At 45.0% G+C, this 25,849-nt stretch overlaps 1 protein-coding gene across 20 annotated transcripts in view; it reads right to left on the reverse strand.

The window, feature by feature from the left end:
- Positions 1–899: 899 nt before the first annotated feature.
- Positions 900–25,849, reverse strand: part of KIAA1217 — a 356,312-nt gene continuing 331,362 nt past the window's right edge. For 9 of the 20 annotated variants that reach the window (XM_081834625.1, XM_081834636.1, XM_081834640.1 and 6 more), the window contains 11 exons: positions 23,010–23,185; positions 15,844–15,974; positions 15,483–15,630; positions 13,467–13,962; positions 12,987–13,167; positions 12,059–12,210; positions 11,279–11,425; positions 9,767–9,886; positions 3,937–5,487; positions 3,301–3,426; positions 905–2,572 (listed from right to left, as the gene is read on the reverse strand). In XM_081834625.1, the coding sequence (XP_081690751.1) occupies positions 2,054–2,572; positions 3,301–3,426; positions 3,937–5,487; positions 9,767–9,886; positions 11,279–11,425; positions 12,059–12,210; positions 12,987–13,167; positions 13,467–13,962; positions 15,483–15,630; positions 15,844–15,974; positions 23,010–23,185 (3,747 nt within the window). In that variant the 3' untranslated portion in view covers positions 905–2,053. Of the gene's footprint in view, positions 2,573–3,300; positions 3,427–3,936; positions 5,488–9,766; positions 9,887–11,278; positions 11,426–12,058; positions 12,211–12,986; positions 13,168–13,466; positions 13,963–15,482; positions 15,631–15,843; positions 15,975–23,009; positions 23,186–25,849 lie in introns of all 20 variants that reach the window. The other 11 variants (XM_081834629.1, XM_081834630.1, XM_081834631.1 and 8 more) reach the window with 6 other exon arrangements.

A 25,849-nucleotide genomic window follows, 5' to 3' on the forward strand; every position in this document is an offset into this window, starting at 1 on the left:
TTGTGAGTTGCATTGCGATTCATAAATGTATAAGTGAAAAGCAGTATATAAGTAAGCTTCTTTGTACAAACTTGCTTGTATTCAGTCTAGATTGGAGTGAGGGTGGGATGTGGAGAGAAACAGTCCACTGTACCCCTAAGAGTTTTGTTAATGAACCCTCACTTTAATTTCGTTACAAAGTGATACAGCTTCAGACTTTTATCTCTGATGCTTTATACACCGTGTATGTTCGTAATTATTTATGATTCTATATGTGCACACCCTCCTTGTTAGACTTCCTCTTTGGTGTTTTATAATCAGCTGCCTTTCACTGTCACATCTGGGGCCAGCCCTAACGTTAGGCAGAAGATTTTGAGTGCCAGGAGATTTCCAGTGTCATCTCAAAACTCAATGTATCCAAGTCCCACTTTATCATACAGTTGAGCAGATAGAAAGGCTTCTTTTTGTCTTTGATTCTTCTGTCCCTTTGTTCCCTGTGTTCCATCCTTTGTCAAGTCCTCTTGCGTCCACCATTTCAACGCTGTAAAAATATGGCCTTTATTCTCTGCCCCTTTGGTGGAAACCCTGGTTTGAGTCTGTTGCCTCTTGCAACCTTTTCCACCTCGGAACGGCCCATGTATCTCTTATCCAAACCACTGCTTCCAAAATGAATTGCCCCCCTTTTCCTTTGATCACAAGACTGGCTTCCTGTCTGCTCCTAGAGCCAATTCAAGCACATGTAAAACTAGTGCATTTTGGTCAATGCATGAAGTTGCTCACCTTCGTATGTATTTATAGCAAACAGCAGACACAACCCACCACGACTTGAAAGTGCTTATGCCCTTTTCATTCAGTGGGCTAGTATGAAAACTATGAAATAATTGATTAGTGACAAAATCATACCACAACATAAACATGCAGCCCTTTATTTTTGAAAAGGTTTTTTTTTTTTCCTTCTGTATTATAGAGTTGTACAAATAAGATATTTACAAAAAGAACCACTCGCCTTGCCACACAGGTTGCTTTTTGAAACCCATCCCTGCCCACCCCACCCCCTCTTGGCAACTCCCAACTGTCCCTCACTGACCTTTTCCCAAAGTGTACTTGAGAACCATGCATAAAATGGACCTTTGGTGTCAAAAACTACTCTTGTCTGTGCTCAGCCGCATACTGTACTTATATTTTATATTTATATATTTATATTTATATATTTATATTATAATATGTACAGAGGTTTTTCCATTATACAGAACAGTACAGAAGTATACACTTTTAAAAAATAATCCACATGGTAGTACTACATGATTTACCCAGGTCTCAGTAAAATGGAAAAATGAAGGAAGCAAAAGGGAATCAGCAAATGCCTAAATGTAAAAACAATTTTTTTCCTTGGCATCGCAAATTATTATTAAATATAATCTGAATGGCAGTGCAATAGGTAAAGTTGCCTCCTACCACGTCAGGTCTCAGCCTTAACTCTTGTCGCTTGTGCAGAGGAAGGTGTTCAGCATAACTATCAAAATGTACGTTATAATAGTATCAAATGTTTTGGCAAAAAAGATTTCTGAAAGTAACCATGAAGGGTTTTTTTGTTTTTTGACAAAAATAGAAATCTGTAACAAATTTGGATAACACTAAAATAAAAGAAAAATATCTTAGTTTCAGTTTTATAATTTTGCATTATCACACGATGTTTAGTTCTCATACTTAAAAATAGCTTTATACAAAATAACTCGCTTTAATACACTTTATTTTCATGCTCGATCCATTTCTGTGCACTCATACTTCTAGTTTCATTCATACTCCCATTGTACTTTTTGTAACAGTTTCTGGCTGAAGGGAACCCAACCACCCCCCACCCTTGCCCTCCCCCCTCTGGCATTTTGACAGCAGCGAATGCATACAAAACTACTTTTTGTCTCTCACTTGTAATAACCCAGTATTTAGCACAAGTTTCACATTTCAGCCTGAAACTCTACAGTACGCGCTCCTCAGCTGCAATACCAGTGGGCAATGTCGACATCAGCAACTGAGAAGATTCTGTCTGCAACTTGCACTGGCCGGTATAGAGCTTTTAAGTTGATTCCTTGGTGACGGAGGAAGATTGGGCGGGTTTGCTGACACTTCCGTTCTGGGACTTGTAGCTGGTGAAGCTGGGTGTGTGGATCGAGCGGATGCTCTTCGAACCTTGACTCAGTGATGGGGGAGAGGAGGAGGAGGAGGGAGAGGAGAAGGAGGACGAGGAAAAGGGAGCTGGAGGAAGAGGGGGTGGCCGGCCATTTTGAGTCTGCATTGAGAATGAAAGAGGATGGTGACCTTTACCTGTGTGAGCGGGACTCTGGAACTTCAAGGAGCCATTCGAGACAGAGGGGATTAGGGAAGCGGAATGAGGAGGGCGACCTGTTGGAGGACTGAGAGGGTTAGAAGAAGGGGCAGAGGCTTTAGTAGGGGGGCTCAGAAGGTTAGTGCTATCACCACTAGAAACAGAGCTACTTTTCCCAGAGGTGGAAGGAAAGGCTGGGATTTTTGAAGCAGACAGGTTAGGGGAAGTGACCTTATAGTCCCCACCAGCTCTCTTAGCACTTCCATTAGCCTGTAAATAAATAAAGATGGTGGGAGACAATTTAAGTCAACATACACAATAAACACAAAGGAGCTGTATGGGAAAATAGGCTTGCAGAAAGGAAGAATGGATATAGAGTCTTTGAAGCTGGCACTAAATCTTGCACCTATGGGCTGGACCTGGGAGGCCTCCCTCCCTCCTTCCTTCCCGCCACCCCTCCCTCAGCTACGGGACAGAAGATGGACAGAGTGGGGGAGAAGTTAACAGGAGAAGAGGGTGGGAAAAGGAGGGCGCCACAAAAACTGGGCTGTTCACCACATTGGCCATGCTTGTAGGGTTGTTAGGTGAGGGTGGAAACGTTTTGGTGGGTGGTTGGTTAATAGGCTCTCACTGCGGTCTGTTAAACAGGGAGTTAGTATCGACAGTGTCATCTGAAATGCTTCAAACGGCATCTGTTCCCGTCGCTGACATTTAGGAAACTGCAGCCGAGTACTGGAACAAAACTCAAAAAAGCAGGAGATGGTTTACTGCAGACATGCGCAAGCATGAGGGAGGGAGAGAGAGAGACAATGCTACCATTAAATATTTTCATGCCCCCCCCCCCCCAATTCCCTGGATTTCCAATTCCAGATTTCAGCGGGAAGACAAAAGTCCATTATTTGGTATCATCCAAGTCGGTCACTTGACTTACACATTTACCAAACACACACAATCCGCTTTCAAGTCCAACCCAAGCTTTGGGTTTAGGGTAAAACTACCTGTCTGTACTGGCGTTGATCCTGTAGCTTGTGCGGTTTGCTTGTTTTGTCTGCGTTGCTTTGTTGTCTACTTTTTGCGGCTGCAGGGATTGGCATCCTGCTGGTCTGTGAAGTGCTGGTTGAACCCTGTGAGGAAGGTTGGGGTGCCAAGGGGAAGGGGAGAGAGATAAAGGAAAGGTGGGGTGAGCATCAGTGCATGGGCAAGGTGGAGGCTCACGCACCATGGCCAAAGCTGCTTTGAGTGAGAAGGCAAAGCCCCCAAGACATGCACGGGAAGCACCAAAAGGATCCACACCACAAGGCACACCACTGGTGTTAATTCCAGGAATCAAAAATGGAGGTCAAAGGCTCAACTACAGATCAACCTACGTTTAACTGGCAGTCCCAGGTATTTTGATTCGCCCACAGCTGACCAAGCTTCCTTTGATTGCCCATCACCAATCAGCAGGAGAGATTTTTTTTTTTAAATAAAACCACACACAAATCTATTAGCTGTTAGACACCTAATGGATGCACCAAACAAGCCACCCGAAAGGAAGCAAACCAGTCAGAAGACACCTCTTGCTTAATGGTGATTATTACGGCAGATTTTGTTTTAGAAAGCAGCTGGAGTTGTGATTTCTCATACTAAAGTACCTTATGTGAAGTTGACGGTATTGAGGAAGGGGGTTCAACATCAGCAATAGTCTCTTCCAGCGCTAGGGATTCTTTTGTTGAGAAAAAGCCTGAGACAGAAGTTCCCTCCGATCGGGCTGGAGCTTCAGGAACTGATTTTGGGCTCATCTCACTAATAGTGCTCTCCAGTTGCTTAATAGTCTGCTCCAGGCTGTCCAGAGTCCTGTACGTGTTCTTTCTAATTTCTTCAGTCCTAGAAGTCTGTACAGTTAGGTTTGGCTCCTCCTTCCCTGAAGCGTCATTGGGCCGACTGCTCGGGATTTCAAACCTTTTTGCCTCTTTGTGCTGTTTCACAGTGCCGTCTTCCTCCTCCTCTTCATACACAACCACTTGCAAAGTTTTCTTGCCGGTTTTAGTCCCTGTGCGGATTGCCTGCGTAAGAGCAGCCAGCTGCTTTTTAGGGAATTTAAACTTGAATTTCTTCTTTGTATCGGGAGTGTCCAGCTTTGACTCTGGATGTGGCGCATAAATGTAAGGAGGTTTCCTGAGATCCATCTCGTCTGTTTCTTGCCCTTCAAGGAGTTTGGCTTGAGTTGCTGAATTAGACCGATAGCGTTGTCTGAAGTCTTGCTCAAATCTGCCGCTTGTTGCGTCATCAGCCCCATGACTCCTATGACTGTCTGCACTGGTAACTCCTATGTTACGGGCACCACGTGTCTCAGGTTCTTGGTCTTCTTCCTCCTCCTCCTCCTCTTCCTCTATCTTCTCTTCTGTCATCATTTTTTCCAGCTCCTCATCACATTCCTCAAATATCGTTGAAAGTCTTTTATAAGCTGATCGGATGTCCATCGGCTCATCAAAAATAATGATTACCGGTTTTTTGTCCAAGCAGACCACGGGCTCTTCACTTTCACGGTTCTCTAGCGTCCCTTGTTGGGATGTTGTTTCCTTTCTGGAATCAATGTTCACAGTCTGCACATCTTCTCCCTGCCTGTTGACTATATCGTGGACCTCTCCACTGGACAGAAACTGGACTGCTGTTTTGGTAATCATGAAAGCAATGTTCTCCGATGGTGGGCTTTCATCACTTGGAGAGCTAGTTGGCGACTCTACCTCATCCATACTATTTAAGGTAACATTTCTAGGTGCCTTATGCCTCAGCACAACTTGATTATAGGCCCCAGCAGACATTTCTTGTTCCTCTGGAGACTTAGGAGAAGCCTCCTGTGTGTACGAGTCTGTTTGACTGACAGGAGGTGCCCCTGCACCACTGAGAGGCTCATTCTGGGGCAAACCATGACCAGTCTCTCTAAGTGCAGCATTGGTTGACCTTTGTCTTCCAGTTTCAACTGCGGGACACTGTGCTTCTTCAGGCCCCGTGTTCCTTTCATTGTCTAACACAATGGAGCAGTTTGTTTTCAGCTTAAGAGAATTTGTTTGTGCATACTCCTTATTCTCCAAAAGCAAATCTTTGCTGAAGGCAGAGTTTTCAGCAATGCTGGGAGCATCCGAGACCATCTCTTCTGTCTGGTGCTTGGGATGGTCACTATCTTTTGTTGCCTCCCCATACACCTAGGGGGAAGAGTTGCATTACTTAGTTACTGAGGGATACAACTTTTTTTTTTAAGGCTGGGACTATTTCCCCCCAATTATTTAGCACATCATCAGATAAAGTACAGATAATGTGAACGGGCCAGTTTCTACATCAATGCAGAGCCATTTCCATGGTCTTCAGCGGATTTTTGAACCTCTTCCAGGGGTTTACTCCAAATCTGGTAGAACTTTGTATTACACACAAAACTATGCAGGCAGACAACACGGGTTCTAGAATGAGTCCTTTAAGCAACCCCTCCATAGACTTTACATCCTGTACAACATTTGTGCCATCTTGATAATATTCCTCCCTTTCAACGATTGTTTTGTATGAAACAGAAATCTTTCATTTAGGCTGTTGGACTAAACTTTGTTAGGAAACAATGACCACACCATTTGGACTGGAATACTGACTGCTAACATTTAAGCCAGTTCTGCAAGCTGGCTAGCTCAGAAAGGCCTCTTCCTCTGGTATAACCATTACATATGATTAGTGGGTGGGGTTTTTGTTTTTCTCCTGCTGGAGGGCTGCATTCTCCAGTGAGCAACCTTTCAGGGGTCACATCTAAGTGGAAGGTGGGACAACGGAAGTGACTCTCTTATCTTGGTGCAGTAGGTTATGGTCTAGCCACACAAAAGCCAGAGGTTTTTATGTGCACACTCATCCATGGGCATGGTTAGAGTTCAAGGACACATGTCAGCCAGGCAGAAGAACTGGAGGAGGCTGTGGAGCAGGGGCAAAGAGGGTCATGGCCTAGGAAGAGCCCCTAGGGCAAGGCAGAGAGGCCCAGCAAGGCATCCCTACGGTAAATAGCTTTTGGAGCTTGTTTATTTAGAAGAGCTACATTTTTCTTTGTAACCCAAGAGGCTCTCAAGAGTGACTTGCAAAGAAGTCTTGCAAAACAATCACATTCAAACCTGGTATTAGATTAGATGGTGGCAAGAATATTGCTGGTGGCGTTTCCTACCCCTCATCCTCAGTCTCTCCTGATGTTGACCTTAGTACTGAATGTCGCAACTGATACAAAAGTGGATTTTTAAGTGCACAGTCAATACCTTATTTTATAGGAATGGAGAAAAGCAAGAGGTCAAAATACTGGGTGTGGTTGAAGAGGCAGCACCCTGGGAAAAGAAGCAGCACCTCCCACTGCGAGGTACAACGGTGTCTGTTTCTGCTGAAAATGGATTAAGTAGGTCTGCTGACACAGCCTATGCATTTTGGCAGCAGAAACTGCTGCAAGGGCTCTTTCCCCCTGTGCACACGCACACACACACACACACACACACACACCCGCCTAGCTCCAGCATCTACTTGCAACACTACAAGGGTCCTCAGTACTCGTGTGTATTGAGGTGCATTTATGACTCCTGGTTTGCAAAAACGGCTCCAAAAGTGACTGGCTGCGGGGGAGAACGGGACATCTTGCATTTCAAATGCATTCTTGCTAGTTCAGTAAAAAGGTGCTCCCAACTTGTTACTGTGACCAGCAGGGCTACAAAAGGATGTGCAACAATGAGATTTAGAGTCAAAAGAGTTAGCCTGGAAACAGCTGCTTCCATTGGTAGACTACAGTTTTAGTCTATTCGTCACAGAAACAACTTCAAGCAAAATTGTTGCTGGACCACAACGAAAAAGGTATAGTCACATAATTTGAGAATATAGGATTGTCCATCCACATGAGAAAACAATCATAGTCCATTGGCAGGATCTGCGGCAGGTTTTGGAGTGCTCTTGGGCAAGGCAGCCTCCAGGCTCTGCCCCCCCCCAATAAGTAAGTGTAGCAGATCCGTGGGGCTCTCTTCAGGAGGCCCCCAGCAAATGCTCAACCTTGCTGGGCCTCCATGTCCCAGCCATGTCCATTGATACACCAACTGTATCAATCTCCAGAATCAGAATTACTATGCTGTCACACTAAAGCCATCACAAGGGCAGGTTAACTACTTGTTTTTCAACATGGGTGCCTTGATTTTAAAAACATAGCACAGTACAAGAGTCTGGAAGACAACTATCATTGTACAAGAGGCAACTTAAAACTTGCTCCCACCCCATGCATATGTAGTTTGTTAGCACGTCAAGGAAACCATAACCCCTCCTAAGAATCCAGGAGAAAAGGTGAAAAAGGTTTCATGCAAACCAAGCAGAAGTCAAAAAGAGCCAAAGATGTATGTGGCATTACATGGACAATTGGCATGAAGTGTTTCATGTGTTGTCGGAAATATTCTGGCTTCTAGGGTCAAAAGGCTATTCAGTATTATTATTTAAAGCTAGCAAAGTGCTACATGCTGTTCAGGGCACATGAGAGAGATGGCTCACTGCGTGTTTCATCTCGCCAGTTGCAGGAAATCGGGAAGCCAACATCGAATGCTGCCTTGAGTATGCCAAGTTAGAGGTGTTGAGTATACATATACAAAGCTGCCCTCCAGCATAGCTCAGTCAGTAGAGCATGAGACTCTCAATCTCAGGGTTGAGGGTTCAAACTACTCTATGGGCAAAGGTTTCCTGCTATTGCAGGGGCTTGACCCTCGTCGTCCTTTCCAGCTCCACAAGTCTATGATTGTATGAGTACCTCCTTATCTACAGTGGTGCCTCGCAAGACGAAAAGAATCCGTTCTGCGAGTCTCTTCGTCTAGCGGTTTTTTCGTCTTGCGAAGCAAGCCCATTGACGGCTTATCGGCTTAGCGCTATTAGTGGTTTAGCGGATAAGCGGCTTAGAAAAAGGGGGGGAAGGGGAAAAAACCCGCAGGAACTTGCAAGACATTTTCGTCTTGCGAAGCAAGCCCATAGGAAATTCGTTTTGCGAAGCACCTCCAAAACGGAAAACTCTTTCGTCTAGCGAGTTTTCCGTCTTGCGAGGCATTCGTCTTGCAGGGCACCACTGTATAGTCTGGTCTACTATGATGGTTTTCCCCCCAGTTTGGCACCTTCTCCCTGCCTGAGATATTCTATGGTCTGGATTGTGTTGATATTTGCTAGGGAAGGAAAAGATAGTTTTGTTCCCTGGAACAGGGAGTTGAACAGATGGAGTTACATTTTTCTTCAGGTGCAGCATCTTAAGTCCACCTGATTCTACTTCAGTTATAGCCCATCTCAGAATTCCTAAGCATGTATTAATACCACCCCAAAAGTCCCCTAACCATGAATGCAAAAATTAGAAAGGAATCTGCTTTGTGTAACAGTTTGCCTAGAGCTTTAGAGCTATTGCGTTGAAAGCAATATTGAAACATGCAATTGCTTTTCCCAGTTGGTGTTATCATATGCATTCTAGCTACTGCTCCTCTTATTATAAAGCAAACTTTCAAAGCAATACTGTGTTTATTCAGGAACTGTCCCACTGTGGTCAGTGCAGCTTACTCTCCGGTAAGTGTACGTAGGATTGCAGTTTTTCACTGGCCTGCAGCAAAATGGACACTACTTTATTTCAATTTTCTTTGCTTAGTATTCTCAGAGTCAAAATCAAACACTGCATCTTACAGACACTCAGATTACTACAGTGGAACCTTGAGTTGTGGACGTGATCCATCCTGGAGGCACGCCCACAACTCAAAGCGTTCACATCCAGAAGCACCGCGTCTGTGCATGCACAGGACGTGTCTGTGCATGTGCGGGACGCGATTTAGCAACGAAACCCGGAAGTAACCATTCCAGTACTTCCGGGCTTGGCGCGGGACACAACCTGAAAAGATGTAACCTGAAGCGGACGCAACATGAGGTATGACTGTATGTTTAAACACTGTATCCTTTCTTTGGTCTCAAGAAGAGAACCTTAGGTGATGTCTGTGTTGGAATTGTTAAAATTTATTTCAGATTTACATTAGAATTTTGATAGAACAGTTGGTTTGTTTGGGGGACTGATAATCTGTTTTCCATTCTGCCACAGATTTGTTAGCCACCTTGAGTTCCCCCGGAAAATTAGGTGTGATAGGCATTTTTATTTTTAAATTTTCTAAGCTTAGATCTTAAGAGCATTTGTACCCCACTGTACAACAGAGGTAATCCTAAGATTTGTGTTGAGTCACTTAAACATTTTGTCATTCACCACATATTAATTCTGTTTTCCTAAAGGCTAGTAGCATCTTGAGAACCTTGGTGCTAAGACGGGTCACAAATCTAGATACATGAAAACACAGCCAACACAGCACAAAGAGAGAGAGAGAGAAAGAGAGAGAGTAAACAATGCACAAGGCACAGGGTTAGTTTGGAAGCAAGGGAAGAAGGTGAGGCCAAGAGGATGTGGCAGAACTCAAATGCCACTGTTACCTTCTTCTCCTTGGGATGTATTAAGGCCACAGGCCTTGCATCTTTTGTGTGAGTGTCATTTCTGGACTGTTCAACATGGCTGTTTGAGTTTACATCCATGTAAGAGCACTTCTGGAAAGCCTAGAGAGTTAAAACATGGCATGTTATCGGAAGACCTTTTCCAATCAAGAGCCAAGTCACTTCCTTGAGCCATTCCAGTCAAGAGTTTGCTTGCTTACTTTTTTTCCTCTGAGCTTCTTCAGAACCAACTCTGATCAAACAAGGCCATATCAACAACAGGGGCTCAGAAATTATGCCTAGGCTGAAAAGCTAAGGGTTAGTTCCTACTGGCCTGCTGTGAAACCCTGTCTCAAAATGATAGCACAGCAATACTATATGAACTGGCTGATGAAACTACATGCCTCATGTCATGTGGGTTTATTTAAAACAAACCTTTAACCTGACAGTCATGCCACAGCTATTGTTACCCGGAGATCTTTATGTGGCATACAAAGTTATAAGTTCAATAATGGTTTCTCTTCCAGTCCACACTAATTGTTCAAAATGTTACAGGCTGCAAAAAAGTTACTGAAAGAGAATCAAGCTCCACACTCCACTCCCCCAGCCTTGTTTTAGAGCTGGAATCTACAGCTGCTAGTTCTTTATAACAAGAATTCTACATCTTTTGAGTAAGAGCAAGTTGTGACCAATGGTAAAAAATAAAAGCGTCCCAGAACATTATTACCTCATCATCACCGCATTAGTTCACCACAGCAAGGAGCGCCTGTCATCATAGTGAGCCCCATGAGAAGATTTGTTGAAGCTTGATAACCATCTATGTGTTCACCTCCTTATTGGAATCACTGACAGATGTGAGAGCCAGTGGAGATATTATTTTAATATAACGAATAGTTTTGTCTTCCACAGACTCTGGCACAAAGAGTGCCCCCAAAGTGGACGTCAAATATGCAGTCGATACCAATTGCATAGTAAGCAACACAATCTAGCCCAAGTCAGTCACAGCTCTCAAGAGCAACAGAATAGGACTTGACTGTGACTGACAGTTGTTAGATTGCGCCCCTAGACTTCAGCAATGTCACAGAAAAACCATTCCTATGTTACAATGAACGAGCAGGCTAGATCTGAATACTTTCTTGCTGACAATAGGATCCAGAGTTTAAACCACTGGAATCGAACTCTGATCTTTGGCCTGTTTATGGCCACGAATATTCAAATCCTCCTTCAGATCCAGTTTTTCCTGACCTGAACCAAGTTGTACCTGTATATGAAATGGATGTGTGCACCAGAAAGGCACAGAAATAAACTTTCCCCCTCTTATCCCATTTACTTACACCTGAGACCATATCTTAATATAGGCTGCAGCAATGAGCGGCAATGTGTATTTCCTGAAGGAGCTCCCTTGCCCATTCACTTAAGTGGGACTTAATTCCCTTGGAATTGTGCTCTGGGTCCAAAGACCAGAAGCGAATGCTATCCAAGGTACATATCTCGGCAGGTCCAGCCTCATCATACCTGTAATTCTGCCATTATTCTGTCTCCGTCCTCCTCCTCCTCCTCCTTTGCAGGTGGAATTGTGCCCATAGCCAGGGGTTGAGGAGAGGCATGGTCTTCCTTAGGGACTTTTGGCTGTGCTCCTTGAGCAGCATCTTCACTGCTTTCCTAAGTAGTATAACAATTAAAAAAACTAATATTTAAGTAATTCGACCATTAACATGACACCAACAAAAGGAAATGCTCCCCTCTATTGCATTTTCTTGAGTTTTCTGGGGGAAAGCATCATCCCCTCCCATCCTCCAGAAGAAATTCAACGCCAATTATCACATTTAGATTTGGCAGCCTAAGACCGTGCCACGCTATGTGAAGGAAAGATTTTAATGCATCTCCTTGGGCAGCTGGGGGAGAGAATGAAACAGACAGAGAAAAGCTCACTAGAAAGGTTTCTATGGACCTGTTCTCATCGATTTTGTCAATCTGTGTTAAATATTTGGCTTCTTCAACATTATTTTCAAATTCTTGAACATGCATAGAATGAACGCAGCTTCTAATCTGCCTCACGTTATTATAAATAAGAATACAGGGCGGATGATTCCCATGAAGGCAGGGCTGGGCAGAGCCTACTGTATGAAACGCATTCCCTGACAGACTTCCTTAGATGCCCGTTTCAATCACAAACCTCCACCCACCCACCCACCCCACCCCATTGGCAACTTAAGTAAGAAGGACATTGTCTTGCCCAGAAGCTCTTCCTGTTCTGGGTATCTAATTTTGCTTCAATTGCCTCAATCACCAAACCTTGACCAAAGTGCTGTCTTTCCTGGCCACGTAACTGACTTCTCCCAGTCTTGTGCTTAGTCCAGATCCTATCAGATAACTGCGACGTGGAGGCGGAGGAGGTGGAGACTTCACTGGCTTTTCGGTCTCCTGCTCTGGGTTAGGAGCCTCTTCTGAAAATTCAAGGTGCAGTGGTTTTAAAAACATGGCCTACCACCCTAAAGTTAACCAACATGGTATTTCACTTATGTTTGATGGGAGAGATTTAACGTGCTGCTCAAGTTTCTAATTAAGCATGTGCTTAATGCTCAGCGTAGAAACCCTGTTGAACAGAACATTGATCAATGGGGCCTGAAAGTGCCAGATCCTTGGTTGCACTGTGCCCAAAATTGCTTTATAAGGTATTGCTTTATAGCAGGCAAGTCCAATAGGTAGATCTACTGGTAGATCACTGAACATCTGTGGTAGATCATTGGCTCCCCCCAAAGAAGTTTTGCTCCCCTAAAAAAGGACCTGAACCCCCCCCAAAAGGGGGTAGATCACTGCCCATTCTTAACTCTGTGAGTAGATCACAGCCTCTTGGGGGTTGGCCACCCCTGCTTACAGGGTGGAGGCTGCTTATAAGGACACAGGAAGGAATGAGCTGGGCCATTGGGTCCATCTAGCTCATTATCAACTACACTGGCAGGCAGAGACACTCCAGAGTTCCATGCAGATCCTCTTTCCCAGTCCTACCTGAAGATGCCAGGAGCTTTTCTGCATGCAGGTGCCCTACCACTGAGTTATGCACCTTCCACTTATCAGCAAGTAGGGCCTACACTCCCAACAATATGTTTTCTCTAAGACTTGGAGTTCAGAATTCAATAGTTACTGTTTTCTTTCACATTTAAAAGAGAGTCCAACATCGAAGCTCCACCCATCCATCTTATTGTGATGCACTAAGCCTTACCAGAGACTTCTATTTTTTCTGCTGCGTCAGCTTTCGGCGGGCCTGTGGCTTGTGGAGGCATCTCAAGGTTTGGGATTGATTTCATGATATTGGCTTGTGCTTCTTCGAGGAGTTTTTCAAATTCTTTTCCGTTGTAGTGATCGAGGTTCTGCCTTTTCTCTTCCCATTTCTTCTCTGCTTTCTAAGAAGAAACACACAGAGAGAGAGAGAGAGAGGGGAATGTTTTGAAATCAGTTTGGGCTTCACTCTGTATTTAAAAATTTTATTTATAAACTTTTAGATGAATCAGATACGCAGAGGTGCTCCGAGTTCTGCCAGCCATCTTTGCAAAATGACATTTATTAATGTCACGCCAAGTTTGGCACTCGAGAAACAGGACACCTATAGCATCCAAAAAGACAGCCCAGAGTTCTTCTGCCTCGTTCTTAGATGGCCAACAGCACCCGAAACCCTCCCTACCATAACATGCACCATGTGTACCTCAATTGACAGAGCTCTGTTCCTGGTACTGGCGCTGTGAAGTTCCTCGATAAAAAGGCTTTGCATGGTGGAGCCATTAACTTGGGGCGACTGAGGTGCCTGCGTTTGCTGGGTGGTCGCTGTCACTGCGGCTGCGGCTGCAGCAGACTCTGACATGGCAGGCATCAGGTGGCATGATGCGGATGAACCTGCCGAGGGGCTGTTTGCCACAGGAGAATTTGGGGCATTGCTGACCAGTGTTGTTGAATGCTGAGACTGATGCATGACCACCGGGGAGCTTTGTGCATGGTGGACGGTCATGCTTGAGACAGGGATCACCTCTGACCTGACAGACAGTTCGGCTGAGGGGTCGCCAACCTTTTGCTTTGGGGAAGCGGGGCTCTTTGCAGCGTCGTCCTGTTTTTTCAGAACTTCTGCCGCCGTCGCTTTCTCCATGGCATTGTACTGGGCGGCCTGTGAGGGATCCACACCTTTCAGCAGCCCATCGGTAACATGCCTACAGGAGGAAGACAGTCACACGGTGAAGTATATATATAGCTAGCACTGTCTTGTTTCTCTGTTGAAGAAAGGGCTCCCTCTAGTGATTTTCTGTATGAAAGTGACACTGCTTTTATAATAGGGGTGGAGAATCTCATTCTTCGGGCTCAAATGTGGCCTTCTGTCTGGCCTTCAGAACTCTCCCCAGTCTATACCCCTCACTAGTCCAGCCTTGCACACATTTTTGCCTACCTGAGAAGTAGGCTTGAACTCTGATGATGTCTTGCTTTTCTGGCTAGAGAGCAGCATGTTAAGTGTGTGCAGAATCAAACCTACTGTAAAGGTAAAGGGACCCCTGACTGTTAAGCCAAGTCTCGGACGACTCTGGGGTTGTGGCGCTCATCTCGCTTTACTGGCTGAGGGAGCTGGCATTTGTCTGCATACAGCTTCCGGGTCATGTGGCCAGCATGACAAGCCACTTCTGGCGAAACCAGAGCAGCACACAGAAACGGCGTTTACCTTCCCGCTGGAACAGTACCTATTTATCTTACTTGCACTTTGAGGTGCTTTCGAACTGCTAGGTTGGCAGGAGCAAGGACTGAGCAACAGGAGCTCACCCCATCGCAGGGATTCGAACCGCCGACCTTCTGATTGGCAAGCCCTAGGCTCTGTGGTTTAGACCACAACGCCAAAAGTAAAATTCACATTTGGCGCCATGCTTGTTTATATCTCTAGCACTGCTCACCACTGGCAGGAAGCTCTCAGAAGTTGTCAAATAAGGAATACAGCCGTCCGGACTGAAAAGGATTTCTCATTGTTGTGTTGATGAGGCATTAAAGCTAAGCATAATATATCCCTTCTCACACATGGGAGCCAGCTGTGTGAAAACCAGCAGGGCTGTTTGAGCTGTGGGGCAGGCAGATAATTTTTAGACTCTGGACTTAACTATCTTCTAGGGGTAATTCTTCAAATGTGGCAATGCAAGACTACTGTATTTGTTGGGCCCCGGGAGTGAGGCCCTAGACTTCTGCCACAAAGTCCAGTCCTGATGGCACCTCCACCACTCAGCACTCTTATTGGACCACAGGCACCTGTTGTGTAGGTTGGTGCCAAACCCTGACATCAGGCCCATCTCACACACCTACAGTGCAAGAAGCCTAACCATATCTACTCAGAAGTGAGTCCTGTTGAATTTGATGGGAACTACTAGGGTAAGGAGGACTGGGAGGCTGAGAATCTTCATCTGAATTCTTTGGGCTGTAGAACGAAAAGGAAGAAGGATAAGAGAAAACCCTGTCCTTTTCTGATTGATTGATTGATTGATTGATTGATTGACTGACTCACTCACTCACTCACTCACTCACACACACCGTTCTATTCCATTCATGAATCACTTCCTGTGAAACATGAAAACATAAACAATAGAAACATAGGTATATAAAACAATTATATAATTTGTAATGGCATCAGGCCAATGACCTGTCCAGAATAATGTAAAAAAAAGAAGAAATAAATAAACAGAAGCATAAAACATATCACCTCCGGAGGGTGGTGAGGGTATCGGTCATGCTGCGAACTCTCTTCAGTAGGATGTCTAGTTTATGAGGTTCCTCCTTTAAAAACCTCACAGCTTCCACCTCGATGCGGAGAATGGCCCGCATTTTATTCTGCAGTGTTGGAAATTCACCTGCAAAAACAAGAGCCATAAAGCATTTTTAAGACAGAGAGGAAGACCAGCATTGGCCTAATTATCACCCCCCCACACACACCCCAAAATAAAAATTGGGGGAGGCGGAGGTGGAGAAAATCTCCAAATGGACTATATAAGCGACCCCGAGATCTACAGATGAAGAGTAGTTTTACAAATTTAATAAATAAAATAATAAAGCAAGGAAGTCACCTTTGAGGGTGGCGACAGACTCTCCAACCTGCCGTAGAAGAAAAGCCCCATCTTCAACATCTTTCAGTGTAACAGTCCTATTGGCTGTAAGAGATTCCTTCTTCAGATCTTCAACAAAACTTTCCAGCTCACTGGAAAAGCGAGAACAAGAGTTGAACCCTGACTTTGTTTGTGGACAGGCAACGCTAGGGACAAAATCCATTCTCAGCACCTGGGATACCGTCCTAATTTTTGTATACTATATTGGCCCAAATATAAGCCGCACCTGCAAATAAGCCACACCTTTAAAATTCGGGGGGGGGGGGAGAGAGAAAAAAAAGACAATACCCGAATATAAGCTGCTACCTTAAAATTGGGTTACAGGTTGAAAATTGTCGCGGTTAGTAGAATTGTAACTCCGAGCCAATTTAAGGCTTTGATCTTTCAAGCCTGCAAAAGTTACTGTACAATTGCTTAAATCACAAATCTCTATACAATTGCTACAATTCTGCAGGCACTCACACCCGTAAATGGCAAATGAACAATCTCAAGCTTGCAAATCGGCAAGAAAACATTTTTTGGTTCTGTTTTACCGTATGTCTGTTTCAGCAGCGATATCCTAAAAGCCAACTTTTGTATGGTTGCGAATTTAAGCAGCACTTTAACTTTTCACAGTCAGAATATGGGAAGAAACTAGAGCTTATACAGTGGTACCTTGGGTTACATACGCTTCAGGCTACATATGCTTCAGGTTACACACTCTGCTAACCCAGAAATAGTGCTTCAGGTTAAGAACTTTGCTTCAGGATAAGAACAGAAATCGTGCTCCGGCGGCGCGGCAGGCCCCATTAGCTAAAGTGGTGCTTCAGGTTAAGAACAGTTTCAGGTTAAGAACGGACCTCCAGAACGAATTAAGTACGTAACCTGAGGTACCACTGTATTCAGGCCAATACGCTATGTGGCAGCAGTGAAACTCTTTACGTTAATAATGATGGAGTTCATAGGGCTGATGTGAATATACAATTGCAAATGTAAAGTACATTTTCTAAAAACAATAAATCACATTTCTTTTATTAACATATATGAAACATACCAAATGAGACAGCCCAAAGCCCCCAAAATATATATGGGCTATTCTTCCTGCTTTGTGCTATTTTTGCTTTGTGTTCTGATTAAGTCTTTGACAGTATAAACAATTCCGATAATGAATATATCTATGTGATTTATATTCCACAGTGCAGTTGTAAACACCTATTTGCTCAGAACTAAGCCCCACTATGCTCAATGGGATTGACTCCAAGGCAGGATTGCAGCATATGATTATTTTCCTCAAGATTCTCCAGCTGTGTGAATAGACTACAGTGTGTTAAATCTATATTATCACTAAAGCTGTAGGGCTTTTAGAGGCAGAAATATGTATTTTAAACTACTCTTAAACTACATATTAAATGGTCAGAGCAGCCCATTGGCTTTCAGAGCATTGCCTGCTAAAGACGATTTTCTATAATCAACAATTAAAACAGAAATATTGTAGTAAAATGGCCAAGGCTGCAATCCTGTACACCAGCCTTTGACAACCTGGTGCCTTCTAGTTGCCGTTGGACTACAACTCCCATCAGCCCCAGCCAGCATGAGCAATGGGGAAGGACGATGGCAGCAACATCTAGAGGGGCACCAGGTTGGAAAGGGCTGCTGTCACACTCACCAGGGAACTCAGAGGGATTAACTTCAGAGGAGGCATGCATAGGATTGTGCTGTAAATAATTCCTCTTAACGCAAGTGAACAGAACTGTTATGAGGAACAGGAACAGCATGTTTAAGAAAAGTATGTCAAAAGATGACAGATTTGCTCAATGCACCTGTCTGGGCTACAGGGAAATTCATTTATCAGCAATTCTAGCTAAAACTAGATGTGAGGATTCATTAATATATTAGCTAAAAATAAGAGAATTTTATTCACATCCATGGAAGCTGCTACAGGCAGCTAACCACTGTAAATAAGATACTCATGTGTCACTTAGCAGTGTAGCATAGGATTAGGCTCCATGATGCAAGAAACTGAAATGTGCAAAATTTGTAATCACAAGTAAGGAGAACTTGCAATCTTTTCAGAGTCCCCACTTAAACATGCTGAACGAAACATGACACCCCAAAAAACCACAATGGAAATCTTCAGAAATGTAACATCTGCCCCAGTACAATTCTAAACTACGGAACTACAGTTGTACCTTGGAAGTCGAACAGAATCCATTCCGGAAGTCCATTCAACTTCCAAAATGTTTGAAAACCAAAGTGCGGCTTCTGATTGGCTGCAGGAAGCTCCTGCAGCCAATCAGAAGCCGCTGAAGCTGCATCGGATATTCGCAAACCAGAACACTCACTTCCAGGTGAGCGGTGTTCAGGAGGCAAAACGTTCAAGAACTAAGTTGTTCAAAAACCAATGTACGACTGTACAGGCTAAGAACATCCGGTGAAGAAAATACATCCAATCTGAAAGCAATTTGAATGTTTCAAAAATCTGATTTGTTGCCTTTTTTTCGATTGAAATGACGAGGGTGTGTGTGTGTGTGTGTGTGTGTGTGTGTGTGTGTGTGTATTCCAGAATCCACAGAAACCTAGCAGCCGATCTGCCTGGTCACTAGAATGTGGGTAAGAAAAACCAACCAACCACGAAAAGGAAACAAGGATCTTTAAAATGTCTCAAAAACAGTCACTAGGGGGCAGCAAGTGAGCAGTACTTGCCAATGTCCCAGGGAAAGAAATTCAGTGCAATGTATACGCTTCCTTTGCAGGGCAGAACTACACATTACACATGTCAGCTCAATTAATGCCCAACAGCTGTTTATCAGAGAGAAAAAGCAGCTTTGGGAAAGGAATTTGGAGCAGAGAAGCAGCAGTGCCTGTGTTTCTCCTGCTTCAGCTTCTCTCTGCTGCATTTTCCTTCCTTCAAAGGGTTGCAAATGATCTGAAGGCACCCAAAGCCACCACCTTCCTGAAGATAAGCAGGTCTGAGGCTTGCCAGTGCCTGAATGGGAATCACTGGTATCTTACCTTAGGGTTTCTTTTATGTAAAAGAGAGACAGACAGACAGACAGACAGACAGACCGACAGACAAGGAATACATCTTTCCAACTCTCTCTGCACAAATCTATCTGTCTGTGTTGCAACTGTAAGTTGATCAAGCTGCAAAACTATTTTAGGGATGGGAGAGAAGGAGAGGTTATGCCAGCCCACCTACCAGCTCGTGAGCACCCTGCACAGCCAGCTGTTGCGGCAAATTCACAGGACTTTGAGGACTCTCTGAGAGGAATAGGCATGTTGGCCAAGAAAATGATGAGTGATGCTTTGCCACTCAAATAATATGTGCTTGTATTGCCGCCTAAACTGATTTAATCCTATCAGAAGTCAAAGGAGCGTAATCAGCTTAAATACAAGCATTTCGGTTTAATTTCAGTGATTCGTTTGAGATACGCACGAATACAATTGCTGCAAGCAAGCTTTTGGTCCACAAGGGGGGGGGGGCTCTCCAAAACAAATTAAAAAGTGCTTTATATTATTTTAAAGAAAAGATGTGCAAGAATTTCACACGCTGCGGCAGTAAAATACTGTAAAACTAGAACACCCCAGAGCTGAAACCTATAGAAAATGTTTTAACACAGGCACACACAGCACTCTTGTGAACACTTCTTGGAGCAAAAATATATGGAGGCAGACGAGTATATGATAGTTGGAGTAGCCAGTGAAATACAAGACGCAAGGATGCAGTCACTTGACACTTTTCCATTTGCACTGTTCCAGCCCAACTACTATGTTGTCTCATTGTGGTAATCGCCAGCAGTGGCGTAGCGTGGGGAGTGTAGGGGGGGCCGGCCGCACCGGGCGCAACATCTGGGGGGGGCGCGCTCGCACTCACAGTGCTAAAATCAGTGCTAAAATCAATGGGTTAGGGGGCGCAAATTACTTGCCTTGCCCCGGGTGCTGACAACCCACGCTACGCCACTGATCGCCAGCTATATTACTATTGCTTAACATATATTTAGTGCCAGTGGTATTTTAGGGTCTCTATAGAACACAGATGTTCTTGCACAAAAAAGGATGAGGTCAGAGTTGAGCGTGAAAGAGAAAAGATGCGTAGAGGAAGGTTAAGGCTCAGAAGAGGTGTAACTATGGCAGCGCAAGAATACCTCACCTTTTAATTTCAAAGTGGGCAAATAAGTAACACACATGAGACATTAGATATGTACCAGGACACTTCAAGCAACCACAAGCCATGACCTGTGCTTGCAAGATAAGAGATCCTTATGCACAGGAACCAATATAATTGCAAGTGTTGATGATTCTTTTGTGTGGGCTGGTTGTAGCTCAGGGTTCCCAGATGTTGGTGGACTACAACTTCCATCATCCACAGTCAGCCAGTGGTCAGGGATGATGGGGGTTGTAGTCCACCAACATCTGGGGACCTGAGGTTGAAGAACACTATAGCTTAGTAAGATTTTTAAATCATTCGAAATAGCTTGAACTGTCATTAACTGATTCAGATAATGGCAAGACACCTGTGGACTCCAGAATCACATGCCTTCAAAGAAGGTCGTAGGATCCTGTGCTATCCCTGGAAATGGCAAAAATGACACAATTTCTAAAGCACTAGGATTGAAAGTGTCAGACAGAAGCTGATAATAAAATCACCCTTGAAAACAGAGAAGCCATTCTGCAGATGCAGCATTCTGTAAATTGTGAGGAGTAATAAAAACAATTAATTTGCTAATGAGTAACTAACAAAATGTACACTGAAGAATTATTTGGACAGGGGATTGATTTTGCTGCAGTTTAATCAGCAAGGGTATCCGTCACCTTCACAGAAAGGTAGTTTAAGCGGATGGCCAAGTCAATAGCAAGAAATCAATTCAAGTATATCAAGAAATGTCTTGTTGTAAACTCTTGGGCTCCTGTCCAAAGCTCACTTAATCAGGGAGTTAGTCCCATTGAAAACAAAACCTATTTTGTTTTGTTGATATTTTGTTTGTTTTTATTTTATAAACACAAATACAGAACGAATTTTGTGGTTTTGTTATGTTGCTTAGGCTTAAAGGACTTCTTCATGCAGAGCCTAGTTAAGCTATGGAACTCAGTCCCCCAGCAAGCAGTGATGGCCCTCAACTCATATGGCTTCAAAAGAGGATTAGACAAATTTGTGGAAGAGAGGGATTTCAATAGCTACTAGGCCTTGATGACTATGTCTACCTCCACAAGCTGGAAGCAGCAATGGTTCTCAATAAGCTCTTTCTAGTGGCTGGAAACTGCAGGATGGAAGAGGGCTGAGGGTTTCCCACCAGCATCAGGCTGACTGCTGTGAGAACAGAACGCAGGACAAAGATGGAACACTAGCCTCACCCAACAGGCTCTTCTTATGTTTCCTTTCTTTCTTTCTTTTTTAAAGTGCTATTGCAATTGTGCTTCATGTTCACTGTGAGTGGCAACTTGCCCAAGGCTGGACTTCAGAGACGAGAATGTATCTTTGCATTGGGTTCCCCCACATCCAAACCTGTGCTCTAACCACTACACCTCTCCCCTCCACCCCCGATCCATCTCCTATTAAAAGCTGCAAATCACACAGGCTGGTGGTCTGCATGCATCCACCAGTCTAAATCAGTCAAGCCAAAATCAACTGGGAAACCGCTTGAGAGCTACACACATTGAACAAGAGCCCACGCATGTGAAAGTATTTTTTACTTGAGCATTAAATATAAACCCTGATCCTAACCCTTGGGAAATCTGTATGGCTGTAAGCCATGGCAATGTGTGGTATTCAGTCCCAAGGAACTGTGAGTAAGACTTCAGCCTGAGTTAAAAATACATGTTTGATTCTTATATATTTTGTGTATATAGAATAACTCCATGCATCTCTCTGTCCAATACATTTTGTTTAAGAAGACTTTCCTAAAATGTTATAAAATGTTAATTGCACATGTATAAGAATGGTTTTTATTGGGGGGTTTTTTAAAAAAAATTGTTGGTTTTTTTTGTATTTTCCCTTATTTTTATATTGTTCTTATACAAAGGCAGAAAACAGCTATTAGAATTAGTATTGGAATTGGGAAGCAGGTGATGCTGTGGGTTAAACCATAGAGCCTAGGACTTGCCGATCAGAAGGTCGGCGGTTCGAATCCCCGCGATGGGGTGTGCTCCCGTTGCTCGGTCACTGCTCCTGCCAACCTAGCAGTTTGAAAGGACGTCGAAGTGCAAGTAGATAAATAGGTACCACTCCAGCAGGAAGGTAAACGGCGTTTCCGTGCGCTGCTCTGGTTTGCCAGAAGCGGCTTAGTCATGCTGGCCACATGACCCGGAAGCTGTACGCCCGCTCCCTCAGCCAATAAAGTGAGATGAGCGCCGCAACCCCAGAGTCAGCCACGACTGGACTTAATGGTCAGGGGTCCCTTTACCTTTACCTTTTTAACTATTGGTTGCCTTCTCCTCCATGAATTTGTCCAATCTCTTTTTGAAGACATCTAAGTTGGTGGCCATCATTAACAAGGTGCTGCATCCCTTTTACATGTCCTGTATCCTTCCAACATTCTACTTCACTGGATGGATGTCCAAGAATTCTAGGGCTGGGAGGGAGAAAAACTTTCCTCCATCCACTTTCCCAGTGCTGTAAAGGTAAAGGGACCCCTGACATTAGGTCCAGTCGTGACTCTGGGGTTGCTGCGCTCATCTCGCTTTATTGGTCGAGGGAGCCGGCGTTTGTCCGCAGACAGCTTCTGGATCATGTGGCCAGCATGACTAAGCCGCTTCTGGCGAACCAGAGCAGCGCATGGAAACGCCATTTACTTTCCCGCTGGAGCAGTACCTATTTATCTACTTGCACTTTGACGTGCTTTCGAACTGCTAGGTTGGCAGGAGCTGGGACTGAGAAACGGGAGCTCACCCCGTAGCAGGGATTCAAACCGCCAACCTTCTGATCGGCAAGTCCTAGGCTCTGTGGTCTAACTCACAGCACCACCCATGTCCCCTCAGTGCTATACATAGGCTTATAAACTTCCATCATGTCACCTCCTACTTGGCTTTTCTCTGAAGTCCCAAGTGCTGCATCCTTTCCTCATAGGGGAGTAGCTCTGGATGGCATCTCACATGCATCTTCTCTGAGCAACCCCACCTCAAAAGACAAGGGACAAGTCCCTTTCACCTACCATAAGCTCTTCACAATTTTCTCCTCTTCGTGTAGGTATTTCTGCCTTTCGTGCTCCACCAGGTGGCGCTGTCGCTGCACAGGATCTTCCAGCCTCTTCGCTCTTTCCATCACCTTGCCGTTGATTTCCAGCTCTGCTTTCTTCACCATGGCCCTTAGCGCCTCCTGGTTGTGCAGCTGTTACACAAAAGAAATCAACTTCAATTTTCCCTGCCTGACTAACGTCCCTCAGATCTGAATGCATCATATTGCTCAGAATTTGGGTTTGGATAAACAATCCTGCAGCTGAATGCACTTTCCTCTCTCTCCGTTTTTTAAAAAGAAAACAATAAAAATCTTCTCTCTCCAATTTCACACACAAATAAATGTTATTTCAAGGAGAAGGTAGAAGCTGAAGGGGTGGGGGGAAGTACAAACTGTTGGCTTATGCACCATGCACCTGACTTCGTGTTCAGTTCCATCAGAACTTCAGCACGATTTCACATGGGTCTGGAGCCTTTAATGTGGGCTCTTTCATGTGGCATTGTCTGGCACAACTACAAACCACCAGCAACGATTCCACTGCCCTTTGCAATCCAGCAACACTGAGCAGCTGCTCTTCCAGAAGACGGCATAAACAGATTGTTCTGTTCTAGTGACTCTTTTTCTCAAATGGTTTCATCACAACACAGAAAAGTGCATGACAAAATCTGGCTGCTGCCTTTCAATTCAAAATACTCTAGATAGGGAGAAAGGTTGGAGGTTGGGGCAGGTTGGGAAGAAAACACAGAGAAGCTGGCAGGAGCAATATCATTTCCGCCTGCAGCTGCAGCAGCATCAAGCCAGCCTGCTGGAACACCCACCGAGTCCAGCCAACAGTGCCTTAAGGGGTAGGAATTTAGGGCTGATATACAGGGCCCTCTCAGCAGAATGTGGAGGGGGAGGTCCAAACACAACAGCGCTGGTTTAACCCAAGGTAAAGTAAGTAGTGGGGACATGGGTGGCGCTGTGGGTTAAACCACAGAGCCTAGGACTTGCCGATCAGAAGGTCGGCGGTTCGAATCCCCGCGACGGGGTGAGCTCCCGTTGCTCGGTCCCTGCTCCTGCCAACCTAGCAGTTTGAAAGCACGTCAAAGTGCAATTAGATAAATAGGTACTGCTCTGGCGGGAAGGTAAATGGCGTTTCTGTGTGCTGCTCTGGTTCACCAGAAGCGGCTTAGTCATGCTGGCCACATGACCCAGAAGCTGTACGCCAGCTCCCTCAGCCAATAAAGCGAGATGAGCACCGCAACCCCAGAGTCGGGCACGACTGGACCTAATTGTCAGGGGTCCCTTTACCTTTTAAAGTACGTAGTAAAGGCTGCATTTGGCCCCTGGGCCCAAAGTTCCCCACTCCTGGCCTAAAACAACCCAACTGCACCACTGTGTCCAGTATCCTGATTCCCACAAGGCCTAAACCACATTCCTCCAGGGAGTCGAGAAGCACAAGATAAACAGACTGTCCACACTGCTGTTCCCTAGAAAATGGTGCACCCAAACATGGGGTTCCTTCTAGCCATCCAAACTTGTTTGCTACCCTTTGATAGATTGGCCCTCCATTAATTTGCCTCGTTTCCTTTCAAGGCTCTCTTAACTAGTGGTCCTCTCTGTATCCTGTTGCAGCAAGCTCCATAGCCAATTCACCAACAAAATTTGTTCACAAAGGGATGTATAATTTACAGGCAGAAACCCAAACAGAGGCACAAGGGGGTCTGTGGAGGCCTTCACAGCACACTCTTTCTGGTCTCTGGAAGTCGATGTCATAGAGCTACAGATCAAGGGCTGGCCGATAGTGAAGATGTCAACCCACAGAAAGGAGCCCTTTTTGCTGATCTGCAGAAAATTTCAATTAGCCTTTGTGTGCGAAGAAACACTTCCTTTCGCCTGTCCCGAATCTACTGCCACTCAATTGCACGGGGTGACCTTGAGGTCTAGCATTACAAGAGGGAGGGGGGGGAAGCACCTTCTACCTGCTTTCAGCAAAGTGCCTGGAGGGTGGCTACATGCAGGAACCCTGCAGCCTCATCCACCGTTCAAGTGAAGTTGGGCACTGGGACTCAGCTCCAAAACCTGGTGCCCTTGTGTGCATGCAGGTGATAGGTGCCACTTGAAGCTGGCACACTAAATGCTAAATGACACAGGTGCCACTGCTTTTTATCCAAAACATTCTAGCAAGCAGGACATACTACTGGATTTTACACGCAGCCATGATGTCAACTGGCCCAGTGGCCAAATTAAAGGGGGCAGGCTGCCCCTGTGGCTTTCCTGGTTGGTTAAATAAGTCAAGCCTAGGCCAGGCACATGGGACTTGGGGATGCTTTCCAGCCAAAGGGCAATCAGTTGGGGGCAACAATATGCCCGTGATGAGTGGAGCCATAGACAAATGTCTTTGAGGCAACAGATGTACAAAAGCAAAAGTCACAACAGGATATATTCTGGCCATGTGGAAAATCAGGGGTTTCTACACACACACACACACACACACACACACACACACACACTCTCCCCCCATTCAGGCAAGCACAGGTGTCCTCACAATGATGCGGCGGTTAGATTCTGGGCTCCTGCATGCCTAAGTGGGGAGCACTCTCTAAAAACCCTCTAAATGTCTATTACCCCCTGCTCTCCAGCTCTCTCTCCCACCCTCTCTCCCCACACAACTCTCTTTTCAACTAGAGTTGAAGCTCTGGGGCCGGCTGGAGGATGCGTGGGAAACTGGCTGTGGCTGCTGCACTACCCTGTGTGTCAGCTATTAGGCAGGGAGGCTGAGCAGCCTAAACAAAGCCCCACTGCGCTTCAGGTCTCTTTGGGGCTTCCTCTGCC

Source organism: Podarcis erhardii (assembly GCF_964252035.2).
Source record: "Podarcis erhardii genome assembly, chromosome: 12".
Classification (NCBI taxonomy): domain Eukaryota; kingdom Metazoa; phylum Chordata; class Lepidosauria; order Squamata; family Lacertidae; genus Podarcis; species Podarcis erhardii.